This window comes from Aedes albopictus, chromosome 3 (genome assembly GCF_035046485.1).
Source record: "Aedes albopictus strain Foshan chromosome 3, AalbF5, whole genome shotgun sequence".
Lineage (NCBI taxonomy): Eukaryota > Metazoa > Arthropoda > Insecta > Diptera > Culicidae > Aedes > Aedes albopictus.
In genome coordinates this window covers 28,225,345-28,250,051 of record NC_085138.1, presented here as the reverse complement: position 1 = coordinate 28,250,051, position 24,707 = coordinate 28,225,345, and the positions used below count along the sequence as shown (strand labels likewise).

General features: G+C 43.1%; 1 protein-coding gene and 1 pseudogene across 2 annotated transcripts in view; one reads left to right on the top strand and one right to left on the bottom strand.

Annotated features, from left to right (window-relative positions):
* Positions 1–3,626: 3,626 nt before the first annotated feature.
* The window catches only part of LOC109426162 (uncharacterized protein DDB_G0284459), a 197,963-nt gene continuing 176,882 nt past the window's right edge, over positions 3,627–24,707 (bottom strand). Inside the window, exons 2-3 of one of the 2 annotated variants that reach the window (XM_029866843.2) lie at positions 6,017–6,327; positions 3,627–5,961 (exon numbers count right to left, since the gene is read on the bottom strand). In XM_029866843.2, the coding sequence (XP_029722703.2) occupies positions 4,014–5,961; positions 6,017–6,327 (2,259 nt within the window). In that variant the 3' untranslated portion in view covers positions 3,627–4,013. The remainder of the gene's footprint in view (positions 5,962–6,016; positions 6,328–24,707) is intronic. The other variant, XM_062858372.1, reaches the window with a different exon arrangement.
* On the top strand, positions 6,540–11,919 carry LOC134284151 (uncharacterized protein DDB_G0284459-like; annotated as a pseudogene).

The following is a 24,707-nucleotide window of genomic DNA, read 5'->3' as shown; positions in this document are numbered from 1 at the left end:
CTTGTTAATCATCGTTGAAGCTACTTGTTCCACTGTGAATGATATGTTGAATATCGGCATCTAATTCGTCGAAAACAGCTTGTCTTCGCACATTATTAGAATATTATTAGGCTATAGATGGAAATTAAAAAAAAAGCCATTTTCCTTAAACTCTTGTTCGATCAGTTTTTCAGTTTGCATAAATATGATGAACAAAAGTGCTGTTTTAATTGTTTGAAATATTTATTCGATTCTTTTTTAAACACATACTCTTATTGAACTATGGGTTCTTCCGTAGAACACTTGTTAAGCTGGCATGCTTATTGATAATTCCAAATTGTTACTACGTAGCACCGGCCAAACCGTCAGCAGAATCACGCCAAAAAATTGGCGAACGCGAATGAAACGAGATGAGCAAAACAAATCACGTGTGCACGCGGCTACGCCTACTGGGCTTTTTCGTACAGTAAGGCTGATACAAATTTTATTTTCACTTTTTGTCTCCCCCCCCCTTCAAAAATTTTTGGCTGGATTTTGCATTTTGGGGGGGCAGATAAAAAAAATATTTATCAAAATATCGGGTCTTGGCAAAAATTCTTTAACAAATCCGAGGAGTTTTTGATATTTTTCAAAATAAATACTTTATTATTTTTATCCCCCCCTCGACCAACCAAAGAGTGGTGGGACAAAAAGTGAAATAAATATTTGTAACGGCCTAATTTCCTTCAAGTCATCTAAAATTCCTTTCAGCTACAGGCTTTCAGATGTAGCAGCACTCAAATCTATATACCCAGCCTCGCTTGACGATGTTGCAACAGTCTGCTGGTCTGCTGCTACTTTTCACTGCACCAAGATACAGCTATACCATATACTTCATAGATTTCCGATCACTTGTGTCCGTTGCCCAGTCCGAATAAAAAAAAACCTGTCAATGGGATTCATTCCGTCTTGGATCGAATTTGAGCTTCAGCGTTTTCGTTCCCTTTCGTTCTCGCCACCCTGAATTTCTATCGACGGTGAACCCGCCGTAACACGAAGTTGACTATCTACAAAACGCTGATTAGACCGGTAGTCCTCTATGGGCACGAAACATGGACCCTACGTGCAGAGGACCAACGCGCCCTTGGAGTTTTCGAACGGAAGGTGTTGCGTACCATCTACGACGGAGTGCAGCTGGAAGACGGGACTTGACGAAGGCGAATGACCACGAGCTGCATCAGCTACTGAGAGAACCAACCATCGTCCATACCGCGAAAATCGGGAGGCTACGGTGGGCGGGTCACGTCATTAGGATGTCGGATAGCAACCCGGCCAAAATGGTTCTCGAAAGTCATCCGACTGGTACAAGAAGACGTGGAGCGCAGCGAGCTAGGTGGGTCGACCAAGTGGAGGACGATTTGCGGACCCTTCTTAACCCTTAGAGCAGAGATCACAGTAGGCCATTTCTCATTATTTATCTAGCACACAGTTGAACAGCAAATTCTACATATTTTTCACTTACATTATACCTTTATTGCATCCATTCTGTAACAGATTTTCATCCCTCCTACCTAGATTACAATCTCTAATCCACTGGTTTCAAATTTACAAATAAATACGACTTCTATAAGTTACCTATGTACAGAAAACAACAGAAGAAAAAGAAAACATGTACTGAAAAGTGGCAACGGCAGACTGTTGTGTGTAGTGTAGTTGAAATAGAAGAATGTTACCTTTCCCTTTGGGAAAAACATCTCTCTTGGTTCTTTTTTTTCTAATCTTTTTCGAATGGTTCGTTTGAGTACGGTTTCTAACTTTGCTTCTTTCCTCTAGCGGGAAATGAATCCTAAAGTTATCCTCAGACAATTTTGTTTTTCTTAAGACTACTGTTTTTTTTTTTCGATCGATTTCGTATGAATTTGAGAATTTGTCTTGTTTACCTTATTTATGTTCCAAAACTTATTGAAAAAAATACAATACAATTTGTTTCTACGCAACCTGTAGTGGAATTAGCGCACATGTTATAGACACAGTGATTCCCCATTTCAACATTTCATGTAAAAATGCGAATTCTTAAATTTGAACTGCGACTTCAAATTTGAAAACTTATCAACAAGTATGCATACGGAACCATTATGTCCTCCATAGACTATTACCACAGACAAACAGACATATTACTCAGAAGCAGGGCGCAAAATTTTCGAGCAGACGAGTTGAAGTTCACCGTGCGGCAATTTTCATTCACTTGTCTGCATATTCATATTCAGCTGCTCGATACTCGTTTGTCAACTGAATGAAAGTCAATGAATATTTGTAAACATCTTACCACAGACATCTGTGATCTTACAAAACGTTAAATTGCTGTAAAATATTAACTTTTCGATTACACTAGTTTACAGCATTTTTGAACTCGGTAAGCTGATGATCGTTTTTGGTGTAGAATCATGCCCTGAATTCGAAAACGCGAAGGAAAAAAATTACAGTAGAGCGGAAATTTTTTCGACTTTCCATACAAGGTTGATGATTTGAAATAGATTTTTATTCTATTTTCAAGCAATGTCGCTCACTTGAAACATCTCAGTCTCCGTAACCAATACTCCGATTGAGCTAATTTTTTTACTGTAACTCGCCTACATATGATATGCCAAATAAACGCTGAGAAAGAATTTTTAAATTGTTTTTTCCCATTGAAAAAAAATACATTTCTTCGTATATTTTTGGAAATTTTGCTTAAATTTAAGGAGATCGTCCCCAAAACTCGCCAATATCTTGAATTTCATCAATCTGACGCAAAACCTGTATTCAGATGATCGAATGGTATGATATTCAGCTTTTAATTTATGAAAAAAGATTTAAATTTGGTTGAACAAAACGAAAGATATTTGAATTTTAGTAAATTCCATATTTTAAAAAGTTGTAAAACTCGATATTGAGCTAAAACTCAAAAACTGTTCTACTTTAAATTTTTTGAAGCACGGTTTCGAAATCAGCGCTAAATTATGCTTCAAAAATTTTGGTTGTTGACAGAAGTTCACGACTTTCGTTTTATTTTGTAAACTAGTGTTACATATAACGGTGCTTTACACAGATGTTTTCCCATTTGATTGTTGTGGAGCGTTTTTGGAAGGAATCGTAGCCATAAACGTAGGTAATTATGAAGATGTTTCTCGATAGGCTTCATATTCAATGACTACGAATTGACTGACTATGTGAAGAGGGAGAGCGAAAATGAATTTGTTTGGTTTTGAATATTCAGTGCATAATCATTCAAATTCTTGCTGTTTTCATTCAATGACTATGAACATTTTGCACCCTGCTCAGAAGAAATTGGCTTCAAAAACATCGTTTGCCATCTCACTAGCACCCTCTATAATGCTCAATCCGAAGCATTCATTTGCAGGTGTTGTTTCCCTCGGCTCGATGTAACATTTTAGCAGGTGACGATTCCCCCGTGGCGTCATCCATTCAAAAAACATCAATGAAAGTTCATGATTGAGTCATTTTATGTAAACATTGATCGGCGTCGCGTTCATTTCTCTCAAAAATTGAGAGGTGATGTAAGCACAGCAGCGCCACCATGACACATGCGAGCACAGTCTGAACCACACTTTATTTTCAAAATGACCGTTAAATCGTGCGATGATTGCGGCTTGAGTAGTATGTCTGTTTGTCTGTGCTATTACTATCAGATATAAGCCCCGGTTTATTATGTTTCTTGGATTGACGGATAACTACCTTTTATTATTTTCAAGCGGGAACATCTGATGAATGTAGTTGTAGATGCTCTAATCAAAAATTAAAAAAAACGTAATTAAAAATCTGGAAAAGATCCCAGAATTTACGCATGGAACAAAAATAACTATTCGTCAAAGAAAAACACACAAACACAGAGAATAAACCTGACTGTAATGGTCTCCCGGCGCTCCCACCCGACCTGAAAATAAAAGCTATCTGCAACCCCTGCCTTGTCAAGAAATCTACTGAACCCAATCACCCCTCTGCACTGGGAGGTTGCGTCGATCGACGACTGATCGCCGCCGGTCACTCTCTCCTTCTTACGGCACATTCACCGGCAGGAACCGGCTGGGATCGCCGGCCTGCGGTCGGAAGCTGATCACCACCTTGTTCGGGTCTTCGCCCACCTCCAGGAACGAGTTCCAATCGGCCAGGAAGTAGAATCCGTTCCGCCGTGGCGGCGGCAGCGGTTCCTGCTCCACCGGATCCGCTCCGCCTCCGAAGGATTCCTCCAGGGCCGTGAAGCGAGCCGAGTTGTCCGAACTGGTCGTTGAGGACTCGGTGGTGGTGGTGGTTGTTGAGGTGGTTGATGTGGAGGATGAACTGGGAAGGTCCACTTCCAGGATGGACGATCGTGGTTGATCTCCGGACGTGGTGGAGATGATCTCCACTTGGTTGGTCGGGGTGTTGTTGCCGGAGGAGTTCCCGGAGAGGGCCAGATCGAGGGCAATACGGGTCGGAGTGTCCTCGGTGGTCGGTTGCTGGCGCTTCTTGATGTCGTTGATCCGGTTGATGTCGTAGCTTTCGAGGGGGTTTGGTCCTTGGGCGAGAAGGGACTCGCTGAAGTTGAAGTTCTTCAGGTTGAGCGAATCGAGGGAGTCCTCGGTCAGGTTGGGGTTCAGCTTCTCGAGTTCCCGGATGGTTTCCCACAGCTGCTCGAGCTTGCGGTAGTCTTCGTTCACGAATTTGTCGGCCTTCTCGGGTTTCTCGGACTTCTTTTTCGGTCGGAACGCGACTCCGTTGGACTTCAGTTCGGCTCCGTCGGATTCTTTGGTCATGGCCAGCTTGCGGCCGTTGCGGTCCTTCTTCATCGTTTGAATGCCCAGATTGTCCAAAATAGAGGCCATCTGCGGAACAACCAGATCTTTATCGATCATGGGCATTTCTTCCATTTCGGTTGTTGATGCACTAGGAACATTGCTGGCAGTGCTAGTCTCCGCGTTCAACGACTTCTCCTTTCGCTCGCCATTGTCCAGGATACCGAAGGACTTCAAAAGTTCGTCCAGACCTTCGGCAAGCTTCGGGGCATCGCTCGGTAGCGGTTTAAAAGCGACGTAGTCATCCGGTTTGATGTCTGGCTTGGCCATCGCTGGAGGGGACGGTTCCAGCTCCTCGACCTTCAGGTCATCGCTTTGGATCAGATGCGCTGGTTGAACATCCGTAAGCGTTTCGGGGAACAGGGGTTGATGATCGGAAAGCGGAGAGATCCCGACTGAGTTGCCACCGTCATTCAGGAGTCCAAAGGATCGCAGCAGCATCCGGAGTTCTTCGTCTTCCTGGGAGGGGTTTTGCGTTGTCGATGTGGCGAACTCTGCGGCCAGATCGGCTATTCCGACGGGAGTGGTCATCTCGAGCGGCAGTGGTCGGAAGGTCGGTGGAACGCCATCGCCGAAGCCCAACGAAGCGAGAATTTTGCTGATCTCCGAGTTCTTTACTTCGTCATCGGAAGTGGCGAACGGGAGATTGAACTTCTCAGGGGCGCTATCGGAAACAGGTTCAATAGGTTTTGTAACGTAGTCTACCACGGTGGTCGGAACGTCGGTGGTGGGTGCTGTGGTCGCCTTGACCTGCGCAGGTTTGGCGTCGTCTCGGATTACGTTGGGCAGAGCCGGGTGGAACGTCGTTGGTTTGGGAGTGGTGAATCGGATCGTCGTAATGGGAACGGCCGTCGTGGATGCCGGCTCCGTCACTTCCGTAACGGGTCTTTTCTTCTTCATGGTAGTCCGAGTCGTGGTGGCCGTCATCTTGGTTGGAATGATCTTGGGCAGCGATTGTTGCTTCCGTGGAACTACCTCGTTCTGAACGACCTTGGTCACCGGAGGCAGGGTGTACATGTTCTGGATGTTTTCCGGGCTCATGTTGTTGGTATTGTATGGGAGGACCAACATCAAGGCTCGCATGTGCTGCGCACGGTTCTGATCGCCTTCGCGAAGCGACTTGGCTAACTCTTCGCGGGTCACGTTCTCGAATAGCTCCTCGATTTCTCCCCTAAAAATAAAGGAAAGATTAATCCGCTGAAAGAGTAAAGTTCATATGGAGTTACCTGGTCAACCTCGGGAGCGTGGGATCCTTGGCTAGCAAACGCTGAACCTCGGCGATCGTCTGTTGAACGTCTACCATGGCCTTTTGGGCCTGGTTAACGTCCAGTCCGTTCACGTCCCGCGCCTTGAAGGTCTTGTGGATATTGTACGCCGCTAAGTTGTCCCTCCTGGGATATCGCGGCCGGAAGCGCATCTGCTGCTGTGGCATCGGACTTGCGCTGAGCTGCTCCGCCATTAGGGCGATCATCAGCAGCGGCAGCATAACGCCGATCGTAGGACGTTTTCGTAGTTGCATCGTGATCGATTTCAGTGTCTGCAAAAGGTGAGAGAACAGAAGCATACATTTAGGCGATTTGTCGATCATCTTGGGTCATACTGAAGTTCGTTGTGCGCTATCTCGACCGAGTTAACGATCAATGCCCAGCGAAAGTACGAAAAACTGTCGGAAGCGTTTCCCCAATCTGGTCGTGCCACAAACAGCCGAGGGAGGGCAGGTGGAAGCGTGACCGTCCTTGACTTGAATGGATGCACGCAGGTGAGAAACGAACGATCGCCGACGACGATCATCGTGGAATGCAAGCGAGCGAGCAGGTTTGATTGAGGACTAGGTTGTGGTGGCGGTTCACCGGGATTGATTCATTTTTGTTTGTCTACACCTTTGTGCGGTGATTCGTTGAAGCACTACTAGGACGCCGCGCTCTACACACCCCACCGTGGTAGCTCACAGACGTGACGGAACTTGCGGGTCGGTTGAATTGCATAATCGAATCGATCGCAGTATGCGTCGCAGTGTACATACGCGTATCGATCGCAGCAGGCTGGTCGATGGTTAAACTGGTACACTGGCTCGTTGATCGTTGACGCAGTGCGTGGTTACTAGGATTGCATGCGTGAAAAGCGTGCTGTGATAGCGGCAATTAGTGAGTTTATCGAGGAGACAGTTAATAGTAACAATTTATTTAGGGCTTCAGTCTAAAATAGCTATTCGGGGAACCATTTGTACTCAAAATGTGTGTTCTTTTTGTGTTTCACAGTTGGTCGTTAAAGCGCTGCTTTTGAATATTGGTGATTGCCTAATGAAATGGTTTCGGATGGACACGAGAACACGGATAAAACACGGATTTAACCCTACTCGATAAAACGCTTAGTCACATATATTCAGGGTTATCTCTTATTACTAATGTTTACCTCTGTCACACTGAAGGTAGTAAAAAGTAGGACACATAGGGTGTACACTACAGGATATATAAATACGGGCTACTTACTAACAGGGGTTGTATTCCTAACACTTAATTCTATGTGGAATACAAAAGTATTAGTCATACGACCCATACGGCAGTAGTTTACGTCTTCAACATGACTCAAACCGTCGCAGATTTCTTCAACCTGCTCAGCAAATTCGACAAGGCCACAATGAATTCCGTTAAAATTATGGATCCATGACCCATAACCCAGTGAGAAGATACATCGTTTCATGACTTAATTTATACAGTCTGTTCGGTTTCTCTGGTGGTCAGTGCCTCACAACTGACGACTTTCGGAGCGTGACACTAAATGGGCTGTTTCGATGGGTGAGGAATTTCCAAGCAGCAAATGCTTTGTTCGAATGACACATTTTCAGGAAGCACCTTCGGTCATGTAACTGTAAAAGCAACATCCATGGTATGTGCTATCGTAAAATATGTAGTAAACTGCTAACTAACGCCAACTAACGGTATTTAATTTAATATCGTGACAAAAATAGTATTTCTCATTTTCTTAGAATCTAAACTAAATGAAACTAAAGGAAAATTAATCAACACTCCTCGTAATCGAGATAGCACTTATTTTCACTCTGAACTAAGTAAAATTACTTAATTTTCGACAACCCCCTGCCACTTAAAGTATCAGTAACTTTCACGCTTTAAATAAGCCTTAAATAAGGCTTTTCGAGATGTCATCGAAATCATCAATCATTGCTCTCAAACTTTGAAGATGCAAATCTCGATTTCTACTGCATGAAAAATGATCGTTTGTATGCTTACATGTGATGAACAATCGATTAAGTTTTCAGTTAGATCAGTCCACAAGAGCAACACAGATAAAAATAATTAGATCACGTCAAGTAAACTTTATTTTAGTCATGTAAACTCAGTGTTATGTGGTTTACATGACATATCATGTAAATTTGTGTTATATGTCATGCAAACACTCAGAGTCGTACTGAATTACATGACATACAATGAAAGTTTAATGACTTTCACATTATATGCGATGTACACTTCTGTGATTTCCCACGCTCTAATTATGTGCATCATATGTCACAGAATTTTACACTCTTCTTTCGATCACACACGGAAAAACAGACGTAACACTCGAATAATTCCTACTGCACACCGATTAAACGGTTTATTCTGAATTAGATAGTTGGCCACCTCGCTTTTGTTCGAGTTTGACGTTTGCCCACTATCGTCATTTGATGGTTGATCCACAGACAAACAGACGTATCACTTGGATCAAAATGCGATAAAAATCATTGCCACGAAAACATAATCGCCCAATGCTAATTACGCAGTGGTACCACAGGCAAACAGACGTAACACTCTGATAATTCCCATCGTATTTCGATTTAACGATCTTTTTCAAAATTTGATAGTTGGCCAACTACCCACCTGTGGCGCTCACATCGTTTTTATTCGAGTTTGACGTTTGCTCACTACCGCCACCTAGTTGATGGTCGGCCAAACTTAGTCATTTAAGCATAGGGCGAATATATTTCCGTGACTATGATTTGAATCGAAAAATGTTCGAAGTGTTACGTCTGTTTGTCTGTGGTGGTACGCAAACCCACTAAGAAGATGGCGGTAGTGAGCAAACGTCAAACAGGAGCAAAAACGATGTGAGCACAATGAGCGAGCGATTTGCGAACTACGGAATATTTAAATAATCCTTTAAAAATGGAAACGATGGGAAGTGAGTAGAGTGAGATGTCTGTGTGCCTGTGGTTGGTTCTTCTATTCTAGCATTAGGCAAATATGTTTCCGTCACTATGATTTCAATCGAAAAATGTTCGAAGTGTTACGTCTGTTTGTCTGTACAGTCAGGTCTTTTTTTACGCGGTTTTGATTTACGCGGCCGCGTAAATGAAAACTCCACACAAAAAAAAATCATCGTCTTATTTTTGCATGATTCGTCGAGAAATGGTGAGACTTTTTTACGCGGTTTTTTGAAATTTGAACTGAGTTTTTTTTACGCGGTACGTATCCCCCGCGTAAAAAAAAACCTGACTGTATTTAGTAAAAAGTAATGTTTTTTTGCATTTCACAGCAGAATCACAGGCAAATAGACGTAACTTTTAAAGAAAATTCATTAAAACTTCAGTGTCTTTTTTTTATGAATTAACTGCCACCTATTGGTAGAACCGCGCGAGACACTGTCGGCCACGGTGGATTGCGATTTGACAATTGTCTAACATGCACACTACTACACAAATCGCCTGAAACTTTCGATTGCATCATTCAGCAACGTGTACACTGGCAAACGTCAATTCGATCGAACACTAGCCCCTCTGGTGGAAGGATCGCGGTAATCAAATAAAATGTAAATTGATCCTTGAATGCATGTGCCAAGTCGTTTTAAAGAGTGCTACGTCTGTTTGTCTGTGGAACATTTATTATAGTAATTTATGCAACGAGTTGTAAAATGAAGATTTTTACAGCACGAGTCATACGCCATTAACGCTTCCCGTGCAAATCAAATGAAGCTGCCACTTTTCCGCGCGGAAAAATAGTCCGTGTTATTATTCCATAAGGAAAAGTGACATTTCTCCCCATATAGATCAGTTGTCAAAATTACTTACGGAAAAAGGAGGGGTCTACTTGGGATCTGGAAACTTGGCTTAATGGGGAATCTAGTTCGCAAGAACAGGTCTTGTCAGAGTGCCCAAAAAAGGGGATTCCAAGGGGCTTCATGGGAGTTTTATGGGATTTTTCAGGGGATTTGGAGATCCTTTTAAGGGCCCCTTGTCAAGATTTGTTGATGTTTTGTGGGATTACAGGGATCGGGGCCATCTCAATAGTATTAAGGGGGTTTAAGGGACGTTTTAAGGGGCTTTAAGGGCGATACAAGACATTTCAGAAACTTATAAAGGGTGTTGCAACTTGCAAGGGGTTTGAGGGTATTTCAGAGTCATTTAAGAGAGTTTCAGGGTGTTTCAGGAACATTTTAAGGGTGTTCCTAGAGATTTTAGGGGCGTTTGATAGCATTTCAGCAGTGTTTCAAGGGGGTTATAGGTGCGTTTCAGGGGGTATATTAACCCTATTAAAGGCGTCCAAAGGCGTTTCACAGACAATTCAAATTGATTAGGATGATTTCAAAGACGTTTCAATTAGTTCACGGGGGTTTCAGTGACGTTTCGTGTCATTTCAAGTCAGGAACTTATGGTGCTCTATTGTGACGTTACATAGCATCTGATAGATTACAAACCTATTGAACCGGTTTCCGATAGCGCCCCTGAGAAGTTTAATCTCCCGTTCGCCACTTCCGACGACGAGGTAAAGAACTCGGAGATCAGCAAAATTCTCGCTTCGTTGGGCTTCGGCGATGGCGTTCCACCGACCTTCCGACCACTGCCGCTCGAGATGACCACTCCAGTTGGGATGGCCGATTTGGCCGCGGAGTTCGCCACGTCGACAACGCAAAACCCCTCCCAGGAAGACGAAGAACTCCGGATGCTGCTACGATCCTTCGGACTCCTGAATGACGGTGGCAACTCAGTCGGGATCTCTCCGCTTTCCGATCATCAACCCCTGTTCCCCGAAACGCTTACGGATGTTCAACCAGCGCATCTGATCCAAAGCGATGACCTGAAGGTCGAGGAACTGGAACCGTCCCCTCCAGCGATGGCCAAGCCAGACATCAAACCGGATGACTACGTCGCTATTAAACCGCTACCAAGCGATGCCCCGAAGATTGCCGAAGGTCTGGACGAACTTTTGAAGTCCTTCGGTATCCTGGACAATGGAGAGCGGAAAGAGAAGTCGTTGAACGCGGAGACTAGCACTGCCAACAGTGTTCCCAGTGCCTCTACAACCGAAATGGAAGAAATACCCATGATCGACAAAGATCTGGTTGTTCCGCAGATGGCCTCTATTTTGGACAATCTGGGCATTCAAACGATGAAGAAGGACCGCAACGGTCGCAAGCTAGCCATGACCAAAGAATCCGACGGAGCCGAGCTGAAGTCCAACGGAGTCGCGTTCCGACCGAAAAAGAAATCCGAGAAACCCGAGAAGGCCGACAAATTCATGAACGAAGACTACCGCAAGCTCGAGCAGCTGTGGGAGACCATCCGGGAACTCGAGAAGCTGAACCCCAACCTGACTGAGGACTCCCTCGACTCGCTCAACCTGAAGAACTTCAACTTGAGCGAGTCTCTTCTCGCCCAAGGACCAAACCCCCTCGAAAGCTACGACATCAACCGGATCAACGACATCAAGAAGCGCCAGCAACCGACCACCGAGGACACTCCGACCCGTATTGCCCTCGATCTGGCCCTCTCTGGGAACTCCTCCGGCAATAACACCCCGACCAACCAAGTGGAGATCATCTCCACCACGTCCGGAGATCAACCGCGATCGTCCATCCTGGAAGTGGGCCTTCCCAGCTCGACCTCCACGTCAACCACCTCAACAACCACAACCACCGAGTCCTCAACGACCAGTTCGGACAACTCGGCCCGCTTCACGGCCCTGGAGGAATCCTTCGGAGGCGGAGCGGATCCGGTGGAGCAGGAACCGCTACCGCCGCCACGACGGAACGGATATTCTACTTCCTGGCCGATTGGAACTCGTTCCTGGAGGTGGGCGAAGACCCGAACAAGGTGGTGATTAGCTTCCGACCGCAGGCGGGCGATCCCAGCCGGTGAATGTGCCGTAAGAAGAGGGGTGTGGCCCGGCAGCGATCAGTCGTCGATCGACGGACCTCCCATCAGTGCAGAGGGGTGATTGGGTTCAGTAGATTTCTTGGCAAGGCAGGGGTTGCAGATAGCTTTTATTTTCAGGTCGGGTGGGAGCGCCGGGAGACCATTACCACAGACAAACAGACATATTACTTGGTAGAAATTTGTTTTATATACATCGTTTGGCATCTCACTAGCACCCTCTATAATGCTCAATCCGAAGCATTCATTTGCAGGTGTTGTTTCCCTAGGCTTGATGTAACAATTTATGCTAGGTATGCACTTCCAGAGATGGCATAGATACACTGATAAACAGCTCTGCGTACACATCTTCAATAAAATGTGCGCCGCTCTCTTTTGCTCGGAATGTGGACCGGCAACAAACACACATCGCTCAGCCGTAAAACTTTGCGTGAGTGTGCGAAATGTGTAAGTTGCCACACGAGCTGCGCGAGCCGTCGCAGAGCTCAAACTTCTTCTGCGTGAGCTTCGCTCATTTCTAGGAATGTGCTACACAGCTGCGCTGTCTGAGCTGCAAGTTGTAGGTTCTCGGCAGTACAGAGTAGCGCAGCGCTGCGATGTGAGCTGTGTGTTGGACTGTACTTTCTCTTGCTTTCCTGCGCTCACCGTCCTGCGCGATGCGACAACGATGCCGAGCGCGTACAGTCGGATCACGCAGAAGATAATTCTTTACACGCACTCTTTCTCATCATGCAGGCTGTGTGTAATGTGTATTTTTTATCTTCTCACTTAGTGCTCTGAGGAGCGTGCCATCTCTGTGCACTTCAAACGGAATCGCTCAAGTAATTTTCGTTCAGTGCATTATTTTTCCGTGACCGGAATGGTCAAGAAATTTAACACAGCAAGCCCCATTTGATTTGACGTTTCGTTTCAGCTTCGTACTAGGATCCGGAATAAAGCGACGCTTTCTCATTTCTTGAGCGATTCCTTGCCTGAATTTTCCACGCATCGAGATAGGCCAAAAAATTTCTTGCGATCTCCGTACTACCCATTAGCAGGTGGCGACTCCCCCGTGGCATCATTGATTCGTAAAACTTGAATGGAGGTTCATGATTTTGTAATTGTATGTAAACATTGATCGGCGTCGCGTCCATTTCTCTCCAAAACTGAGGGGTGATGTAGGCACAGCAGCGCCACCATGACACAAGTGAGCACAGTCCGAACCACACTTTATTTTCAAAATGACCGTTAAATCGTGAGATGATTGCGATTTGAATACTATGTCTGTTTGTCTATGCTATTACTGTCAGGTTTATTCTCTATTTGTGTATTTTTCTTTGACGAACAGTTATTTTAGTTGCATGCGGAAATACTCAGATCTTTTCCAAAAGCTTTTTTTTAGTGTTTTTTTGAATATCTTTACTGTTTTCAATTTTTTAAATGTGCATCCAGGTAATTATCCGTCAATCAAAGAAACATACAAAACCGAGGCTTATATCTGATAGTAATGGTCTATTGAGGACATAATGGTTCCGTATACACACATGTTGAAATGGGGAACCTCTGTGTCTATAACATGTGCGCTAATTCCACTACAGGTTGCGTAGAAACAAATCGTAATGTTTTTTTTAATAAGTTTCGGAACATTAATAAGGTAAACAAGACAAATCATCAAATTCATACGAAATCGATCGAAAAAAAAACAGTAGTCTTAGATAAAACAAAATTTTCTGAGGATAACTTTAGGATTCATTTCCCGCTAGAGGAAAGAAGCACAGTTAGAAACCGTACTCAAACGAACTACTCGAAAAAGATTAGAAAGACAGAACCGGAAGAGGATGTTTTTTCCCAAAGGGAAAGGTAACATTCTTCTATTTTCAACTACACACAACAGTCTGCCGTCGCCACTTTTCAGTCCATGTTTTCTTTTCCTTGTGTTGTTTTCTGTACATAGGTAACTTATAGAAGTCGTATTTATTTGTAAATTTGAAACCAGTGGATTAGAGATTGTAATCTAGGTAGGAGGGATGAAAATCTGTTACAGAATGGATGCAATAAAGGTATAATGTAAGTGAAAAATGTGTGGAATTGGTCTTTTAACTGTGTGCTAGATAAATAATGAGAAATGATCTACTCGGAGCTCTTCGTTATTGATTCGAAAGAGCTCATCTGGGAACACTGCACTAAAAGCCTGGATTCAGGAATCTTATCTAAATTTAACCGCTGTTAAAATCCCAATGGATGTTCTTCTTTTTTTTCTGACCAACTAGTACCGTTCGGCGTCAGTTGTGTTTTACGTCGTCCGGGTCTAGGAGATAAACTTTAAAATTCCGACGCCCTGAGAGACAGCCACTACACATGGGCCGGGACCTACGACTTTACTTCCTGTTCCAGGGGATGCGTGATCAGATATTTTTATCTCAGAAATACCGACAGCGTCGACTAGGATTGAACATAGACCGACTGAGATGAGAGGCAACCACGCTTACCACTACACTACCGACGCCGCTTCCATTAGTCTTACACGTTGGAATTAGGTTGAGTCCTATGTAGGTTATTTATTACCGGTTTCCAGTTGTATGCATACCTGATTTTGCTATGTCCTTTCGATTCCTGGACATAGGCCAATCTTTTAACGATGGCCGACTATGCTTCACTTCAATGTAGGGTATAACAGACTTGTCGAATTGACTAGTGCTGAAGTTATGCGACTAGGGTCTATGACTAGTGCCTGGGTTTGGAGAACAAAGCCTCGCCTGTGTTTTTCATTTCCAACAAGCTCGACGGATTAGTTGTTCACACATATAATTAGATAGAATTTCTATCATAGAAAGACGATCAAGAGAATTAGGTGAACATTGACAAGTGAGAAGTATTTTAGTGAAATACTGGGAGAAACCATAGTAGAGTGGAGGCGCATCATCGATATGAAATACAAAATACCATACCGTATGTCGGATTTCAGACACAAACCACAGGATAGATAGCTTGAATGATTAATTTTGGATAGGACATTTCTCGACATGTACAATCAACAGTACAGACTAAACATTTATAGATAATGATGAAAAATTGATAGTTTAAGGATTACCTGGTAGACTCAGACGACGAATCGACCTTTGCCAAGGACATAAGAGGGTTTGGCGCTTCCCGGGGGCCGGCACGTTGACTAGATCACTAGGCGATTTTGGCGGGCTTTATTCTGTACGCCCTGCCGATTCAGACCTCGCCGGGGTCCTATGATGGTCACCGTCACTCGTATTCGTATATCCTCGGTCGTCGAACCGAGAAGGTTCGGTGATACGTTCCGGCGGAAAAGCCCTCGCTGATCGGTTGGGGGTTGGTAACAGTCCATTTCGGAAGTCAACACTTGGCCGGGAAAAATAGGATCATCGTCCCGGATGGGATGGGGCCGTTCCTCTAGGCACACTACGATAGCGTAGTGTGCGTACAGCGTTCCTGTCTCTGTCATATTGACTCCATCTCAACAGGAATAATGAACGTTCCGGTAACGTGGCCCCTGTTACCAGGTCCCTGGCTGGGGATGGGGTTGACTCTTCCAGGTCTATCACTACGGGGATTTCACAAACTACCAGCGAAGCTGGAGAATTTCCACCCACAGAACGGGCCTAGCAAACTGCCCGGTGGAATTACACTACCGTTGTCTATTTCAACTCGGAGCTTGCCCCGTATTCGTTGAAGAACAGTCCCATTTCAAAAAAAGTAAATTTGTGATTATAACCAGTTTCTCTATCATATCCACTCTGATATAGTTACTTTGTGTAAACGATCGACGATGGCTCGGTGGCAAGAGACCACATTGCCCGCGTCGTGGTGCTCGTGTTCGTCGTTATTCCGAGTTCGGAAATGCTAGTATCCAAAGATTGTTTTTCTGTGCCTCGGGTATTCTCGCTTATGTATTTTTTTCGGATTCTTCGATGGACGATCGGAGAATCAGCGAGTGGTGTGAACAAGTGCACATTTAATATGGTTTGGACCGTTTGCATGCTGAGACCAAAGCCAAACATAGAAAACCAGCTGGTCAGGATTACCCGGTGAGTTCGTTCCATATTATTACTTTTTATATTTGAACATGACATATATGGGGATTTCGGAGGGGTAGCCTAAGGAAGTTAAATGAACTGGTTTCCGGGCAAATGTTCGTGGGGTGGCCAGACTTTGTCACGAGATAACAATTATCATGTTGTTTTCCGAAGGTCTCCAGTGAATTTAGCTTACCCTGCTACAACAAACCATCAGGTAGATCATTCCGTTCCGGTATGACTCTGCAGCCATAGGTAATTCTTGCGCTGATGGTGGGTACACAATCATCATCATCATCATCATCATCATATCCACTCTGATATAGTTCTCTCTCTGCTGAGTCATTCGGCACTAGGAAATTAGGCTGAATATTTGGCTGAATAGATGTTACGCCCTGTTACACGGATCGGATAATAGGCTTCGAAAGATCTAAGAAAAAAGAAAAATCTCAGAAGAATGACTCAACAGCACAGACAAACAGACATATTACTTAGAAGAAATTGGCTTCAAAAACATCGTTCGGCATCTCACTAGCACCCTATATAATGCTCAATGCGAAGCATTCATTTGCAGGTGTTGATTCCCTCGGCTCGATGTAACAATTTAGCAGGTGACGACTCCCCCGTGGCGTCATCCATGCATAAAGCATGAATGAAAGTTAATGATTGACTTGATGATTTTGTGGCTATATCGGTCTCTTTCTACTCATAGTATAAGGGAGTAGAGATCAAAGTGGATAATGAAATCATAGATATGATAGAATTCGCTAGGTAGCGAACAAGTGTGAAAATTTTTATAGGAGGTCAAATTAGGCAAGTAGGCCATGTATTGAACAGAACAATACATTAGGCAGTCGGGTGCCTGAAACTTTTGCCAGTCATGGTAAGGTGGTATGAACTACCAACCAAGCCGATCTGTTTAAAAGCACAGGTCGCACGGCAGAAGTTTCACGCATTCGATGTATTCGTTCAATACATGGCCTACTTGCCTAATTTCACCTTCTATAAAAATTTTCACACTTGTTCGCTACCTAGCGAATTCTATCATATCTATTATTTCATTATCCACTTTGATCTCTACTCCCTTATACTATGAGTAGAAAGAGACCGATATAGCCACAAAATCATCAAGTTATTAATAGAATACGGTCGATAAATCAGCATATGTTAATGATTGAGTCATTTTATGAAGTTAAGGTACACATTTACGGCGACTTTAATCAACGCTATGCTGACTTCATTCTAGACTCCGAAAATGAAAATATATTACTTCCGGTCGTTGGCGATAACGAAACATTACAGCTTATTTTTGATGCTGCTGCTAACCTTGGACTTAATTAGATCACGTTAAGAATCGACAAAATTGCTTGTGGAGAATCTTTCCAAGATTTTGTAAAGAATCTTTTCAGGATTTTGTAGAAGTTCTTCTCAGGATTCTGCAATGAAGCCTGTCAGGGTTCTGTAGAGAATCCGCTGAAGTGTCTGTCGAGGTTCAAGATTATCTCAGGATGCTGTGGAGAATTCTGTTCGGATTCCAGAGAGAAATCTCGATTTTGCTAAAAATCCTTTCAAGATTTTGTAGAAAATCTTCTTTCAATTCTGCGGAGAATCCACTCAGGATTCTGCATAAAATGCTTTCGGAATACTGTCAGCTCTCTTTGGATTCTGGGAAACATCATTTTGAGATTCTGATAAAAATCTAAAGATTCAAGAAATGATTCTAGTTAGATTTACTAAATTTGGAAATAGATTTATTTCATTCCATGATGATAATATTCAACATTCTCGAAGCGCATCAATTTTATGTTTCTATGACCCCAATATTCACGTTAAAATTGAATGCGCCCCAAGCAACACGACTTGTTTCAAGCCAGTACCAACAACATCAGTGCAATTTATTCACTGTTTGTATTAAGAACAACAGAACAAAATTGCTTCTTCTTCGCAACGCAAAAAGCGCAGATTTTAAATCGTTATGCAACTTGAGCTAAGGGGAATGATAAAAAATGAAAAAAAAAAAAACATGTCTGTGCAGGTTCAATCTCCACGTGCTGGGTGCATTGCGGAGCGCACCAAAGACGTCCACCGCGTCCGACAGTCTACCGAAGAAAGAGGCAGAGTCATGGCCAACCTTGATCTGGTCGGCACCGCGCTGACAGTTAGGCGTTACTAGGGGTGTGTTGTGAACTACCCGTTAGCATACTGAGGGGTAAGACTACGAACACGCTAAAGCCACACTACTGAGGGAACATTCGATACCACACAATGTCGTGACTCGAACCATGGACACCAGGAGTATTAACCACTTACCTTACATACTGCACCAGAAGCTCTGTGGGAGAATTGCTGCTCAACATACCATAAAAGCTACTGAAGTTACGCGTTACTTCATTGTACCTTCTTTGTCACAAATTAGAAAACTGTAAAAATGAAAAGACGCGCAAGTTTTCCGCAACATATTTGGAACCTAATCTGAACAAACAAACCAGAGTAAGATGTTGCATGTGTGCTACATAGCACATTTAATGCAAGCTGACTGTATTGTTACTTGTGAGGAATACGTAAGCTCCGCCTCCATAAATTGATGTCAAATACGATGTTATTTGTGATTCATATGAAACAAAGCCGCAACTTAACGATATTCATATAAAACTCAACTGACAAGATGAAAGTTGCGTGTGTTTTTATTGCAACTCTTTTAGACCAAAGCATAGAAAGCCACATTTTGGATGATGTTTGCTTGGGGCATAAGCCTACCAACAGAATAACTACTAAAATATTACTTTGAAATGATCGCTTTCTACTTACGAATGACGTATCCTCCTGAACTTTACGTGCCATCGAAGAAGCTTCTCTGCATCTTGAGCTGCCATAGTTCAACAAAAAAAAACAACAACAATCATCATAACCTCATTTCGAGAATGGAACTTTTTTAAATAGGTTTTAAAACGGTTTTATTGCTACTCTAAATGTGGCTTACAAAACCTCTCCGAGAGTGGTCCACTTAGCCGAAAGATGCTCTAAAAGAGGTTATCAAGAGGTTTTGATGTATAAATCAATTTTATTGCAAATTTGATAAAATTGGTTATGAAGATCTCTTATAGAACAAAACTTAAAATGTTACTTGGGATGGGAGTTAGTAGCTTAACGTTACAATGTTAGTAACTGTTGAACTCTCGATAAGTGTGTCACCTGCAATTGAAACTAGATAGGGTCTAGGATCATTTGGGCCGGAAGACCTATTTTGGGCACTTGCTTCTATAACTCAGTCAATTCAAACCGATTGACTCAAAATTTTGAACATAGCTAGACGCTAGACACTGTATGAATCTTATCGTGTCCCAAAAATCAAGTCAATAGTTTCAAAATTGACTGAGTTACAGCAGCAAGCGCGCAAATGATCCAAGACCCTATTTCGAAAAAAAAAACTTATCAAATTTCCGTTATGACTCCATTGTTGATCAGACGCACCATACAATTTTCAATATCCGTTTTGCTTCATTGTTGGGCACCACTATCTATGCATTCTTGGCAGAAGAACAAGCTGAAACATCTATTAAAATCCAAACTCTGGTACCGGATGATACCAAGAGATTGCAATCGCCCTCCTCTACTCATGCGCATCGTTGCAGAAAAGTGCCTATCATTCGTGGTGAAATCCTTCATTTCCATGTCATGCTAACAAGTACTACCGCTGCAGAACGGATATAAAATAGCGAAATAAAAAACAGCCGAACTGTGTGGGAACTTCTAGAGCTTCCTCCGGCTAACCCTTCGCTGATCATTCCGGCGTGGGTTAACAACCCAAAACGAAGCGGAAAGTGCGCGATCTTTTTTTTTCGCACCTTCCTAAGCGTGGCGCTGCGCTCGTGTAACTTTTCCACCCTTACATCAGCTGCGAAATCAATTAGCTGCACCGACGTTAGAGCAGCTTGTATACCGCATTTAGTTCACCACTGGACTGCGAACTGCGACTTCATAAGTGCGAAAACGTAAATAAAAGTGCGCGATTGCATCAAATCAGGTTGATGTCTTCGGCGCACTATTTCTTCAATCTATGGTGAATAAGTGCTCTGAAGACACCGAGTTGATTTGATGCAATCGCGCACTTTTATTAGCGTTTTCGCACTCGTGAAAACTAGTGCGATAGTCCAGTGGTGAACTAAATGCGCTATACCTACATTATCGAATTGGTATTTACCGTGCGCAGTCGGTGCGGTACGGTCCGGAGGGCGATTAACCCGAAAACCCAAGCCCCAATTGCGGTTCCACTACTGACTCACTGACCGCTGGCTATGGCTATGGGGCGGCGCGCGCAAAAATCAGTATCAAATCGGTGAACATTTTTACAACCTCTTTTTATGGTAGCCTGGAGGCACCCGGTGAAGATTAGTGGAAAAAGTGGTAAAAATCAGCTGCAACCTTGGGTGGTAACTTACTCTATCTAAAAAAAAGCAGCACAAACACCGGTTTGTGCTCTTTTATTGTGCCGCGGTTTACGAGGAAATTGCGTTTAATTTCCTCTAAGCCATACCAACCACTCATACGGCTTTTATGACATAATAGTTGTAAGGTGTAGGTGAATTAAGTCTGACAAAATGATGTAGAACAAAAACAAATGGATAGTATTTAAACATTGTGGCTGATGTATGAAAAAAAAAGAATTTAGCAAATTCATGAAATGTGTGTATGCTACTTAATGTTCTAAACCTTGTTAGCTTTATCAACTTTGGCATAATCAACGGGCACACTGTAGCGTGGTTCAAAAAATCGTTTTTGCTCCACACCGCTTATTCGATTCGTAACCAGATTGTAAGCCTTCTCCCAAAAATTGAGCTTATTCGGTTGAAAATTGAGAGTGCACAAGCCCTTTAAAGTTTGTATGGGAATTACTATGGGAAAAGAACGTTTTTTATTCAATTGACCGTAGCATTTCCCCAGGTGCCCTAGAGTGTTAGTTGACCCTTGGTACTTCTAGGCTACTCTATCACTTACAACTTTGCTGAAGACCGCATTGAAATCGGACGTCTCATTAATTAATTATCGATTTTTATCCAACTGGAAAAACTTCAACAGTGATCGTTTAGCTTCCCAGCAGGCAACATTGCTGCACATGGCGCCAAAGATAGCACACAGAAATCATGGCTACTATGTTTGAAGGCAAATTGCAGTGATGCCCATCGAATAGTGTAACCATCATGATCAAAGATTTTCATTCTGGATAAAAATCAATAACAAATTATTGAGGCGTCCGATTTGAATGTGGTCTTCGGCAAAGTTGTAGCTGATAGAGTAGCCTAGGACTACCAAGGGTCAACTAACACTCTAGGGCATTTGGAGAAATGCTACGGTCAATTGAATGATAAATGTCCTTTAGCCATAGTAATTCCCATACAAACTTTGAAGGGCTTGTGCACTCTTAATTTTCAACCAAATAAGCTCAATTTTTGGGAGAAGGCTTAGAATCTGGTTATGAATCGAATAAGCGGTGTGGAGCAAAAACGATTTTTTGAACCACGCTAGGGCACAGCCTTAACTCCGAAAGCACTGATAATGACAAAGACGTATTTTCCACGCAGCTCAAACGCGAGTTGACCGCTGCAAAAGTCACTTCAAGAGCTTCATAGTACATCTAAACCACAGAAAAACAGACATAACACTTAGAACAAAATGCAGGGTAAAGCATCTTCACAAAAAGGTAACCGACCAATGCTAATCATGCTGTGCTTGGCTGAGCAACCACTAGATGGCAATAGTGAGCAAACGTCAAACAAGAGTAAAACCGATGTGCGCGCCGCGAGTGGACAATTGAGGGACTACCAAATAGTTGAATCAATCATTAAAAATGTGACGTGTGCGTGTAGAGTGTGACGTCTGTTTCTTTGTGTCTAAACGCTCAGTTAGGCCAGGAGGAGGATTTTAGTTAAGACCGGACGATTGAAAAGTTCAGCGGTCACCACCTTATGAATGAAAACGGCCTACTGAGTCACAGATAAACAGACATACTACTAAGGAGAAATTTGTTTCAAAAACATCGTTTGATATCTCACAAGCACCCTCTATAATGCTCAATCCGAAGCATTCATTTGCAGGTGTTGTTTCCCTCGTTTCTATGTAACAAATGAGCAAGTGACGACTCCCCCGCGGTGTCATCCATCCATAATACATGATTGAGTCATTTTATGCAAACATTGATCGGCGTCACGTTCATGCCTCTCCAAAAGTGAGAGGGTGATGTATGCACAGCATCGCCATGGCCATATTAATAACAGTTCTAAGGCCTGAAGTACACAGGGTCAAATATTTGACAAGGAAAGAACTCAAGAAACAACATCAGTTTGACACTAATGAAAATTCGATCGAGTCAAACAAGATGTTTGAGCACTGGTTTCTTTTTGGACAAATATTTGACCTTGTGTACTAACAGCTTAAGAATTTGGAACGCCAAAAATGGACCAAATTTCACCCGTTTCACCGGTGTTTGTTTTGAATTTCGAATCACGCATGACTCGTCAACGATGCTTTGAAAGCGAAAGACTTTGTTTTATAATATAGGGCATTGCATTGTTTTGATTTTGTATGGGATTTTGACGTTTCTTGGCCTTGTTGTTTACAAAGTCTCTGTGAGAGTGAAAGAGAAGGAAAGAATTCCATGTAGTGGCCTATACTAGCTGTCCCGGCAATCTTGTTCTGCCAAGCTGCGGTGGTTTGACAACTGTTGAGGTCATCGCAGCAACGCACTCTAGATTGATTTAATTTTGATCATGCTGAATTTGTTCCCGGCTCATCAAAAATCAGTATTTTCGCAATTTTCATACTTTTTATAGTGACTTTCGTAACTTTTTCTGCATATAAACACAGCCACCATGAATACGAATCTAACCCTGCATAAGTCATCCTGATCTGTTCACCCGTTCGTGAGTTTTGTTGCCTCAAAGGGACTTCAAACTCATTTTTATATATATAGATTGGGAGTCCTGAAGATAAATAATGGCTAGGAAAGAATCTATGAGGATTTCGGAGAAAACTATCGGTTCCGGGTGTACAATAATGTTCACGAGATTCGAAAAAAAACCATCAGTGTTCATAAACCAAAACCAAGAAATAAATGTTTGATAGATTTCCAGAAGAGAGAGAAATTTCCCAGAATCTTTTTAGAAGACTCCTCTAGGAGTTTTACTAAAAGGTTATTCTCACAGGAATTTCGCTAGGGATACCGCTAGAAATTCTTCCAGAAATTACGTGGAATTAATTCGGGAATGCCTCCAGAAATTGCTTCGAGATTTCCTTCGTGGAATTTTTCTGTGAGTTCCTCAGAGAATTCTTGCGGGAGTGTATCTGGCATTTCGGGACTTCCTCCAGAAATTCCTCCAGGAGTTTCGGCAATTATTTCAGGAGTTCCTCTGAGAGTGCCTCCAAGAGTTCCTCCAAGAATTCCTTCTGAAATTCCTCCAGCAGTTTTACCGAGAATTGCTCCAGAAGTTTCTCCAAGATTTCCTTCAATAACTTTTGGAGCTCCCCGAGAATTTGTGGAGAGTACATTCGGCAATTCCTCGGGAAATTTCGCAGGGAGTTCTCCAAGAAATTCGTCTGGGATTTTTCCGTGGAATTCGTCCAAGAGTTCCTCCGGGAATTCCTCCGGGAGTTACTCCCAGAGTTCAGGAGTTCCTCCAGAAGTTCCTCCAGAAGTTCCTCCGGAAATTCTTCCAAGATTTCCTCCAGGCGTTTCTCTTAGGTTTCCTCCGGGAGTTCCTCTATGAGTTCCTTCGGGAATTCCTCTGAGAGTTCCTCCAGGAGTTTTTCCGGGAATTTCTCTTGGAGTTCCTCCAGAGAGTCCCTCCAGCAATTCCTTTTTGAGATCACCCGACAATTTCTCGGTAAATTACTTTGGGAGCTCCCCAAGAAGTTCGTCTGGGAGTTTTCCCGGGAATTTATCCAAGAGTGCCTCCGAGAATTACTCCAGGAGTTCCTTCTAGTTTTCCTTCCGGATCCTACGGGAATTCTTCCAGCAGTTTCTCCGGGAGTACCTCAGAAATTTCCATCCAGATATTCTTTCGGGAGTTCCTCCGGATTTTTTTACGGAGATTTCTGCGATTCCTCCGGGAGTTCTGGCATTTCTTCTGGGTATTACTCTGGGATTTTTTTTCCAGAATTTCCTCCGAATTTTTTTTCAAGATTTCCTCCGGGAGCTTTTTCTGGATTTCCTCTAGAAGTTCCTCATTAAGTTCTTCTGGTAATTCCTCAGAAAGATATTCCGGAAATCCCTCCGGGAACTCCACCGAGGATTATGAGTTTTACAAGGATTTTTTGTACGAGTTCCACTATGAATTCCTTTGAGAGTTCCCCGCTAATTACTCTAGTAGTTCTATCGGGTCTAGGTTAGTTCTTAAATTATGATACACCAAAAATAGGCCAAATTTTTCCAGGAGTTGCGCGTGGATTTCCGTCAAGAGCTCCACCCAGTATCATTCAAGGAGTTCTTCAACGAATTCCATCACGAGTTCCACTGAAAACCCCCCATAAGTTGCATCGAGATTTATTTCCTATAGCAGATGCACCGGGTATTTCTATAAGAGTTCCTCAAGATTTTATCAGAAGTTTCCCACCAATTAATCTACTAGTTCTATCGGGAATTAACCTAGAAGTTCCGCTCAGAAATCCTGAAAGAGTTCCACTAGAAATTCCTCTCGAAGTAAGACCGAGAATTCTTATAGGAGTTTCACCGGGAATTTCTGCAAAAGTTTCGACGAG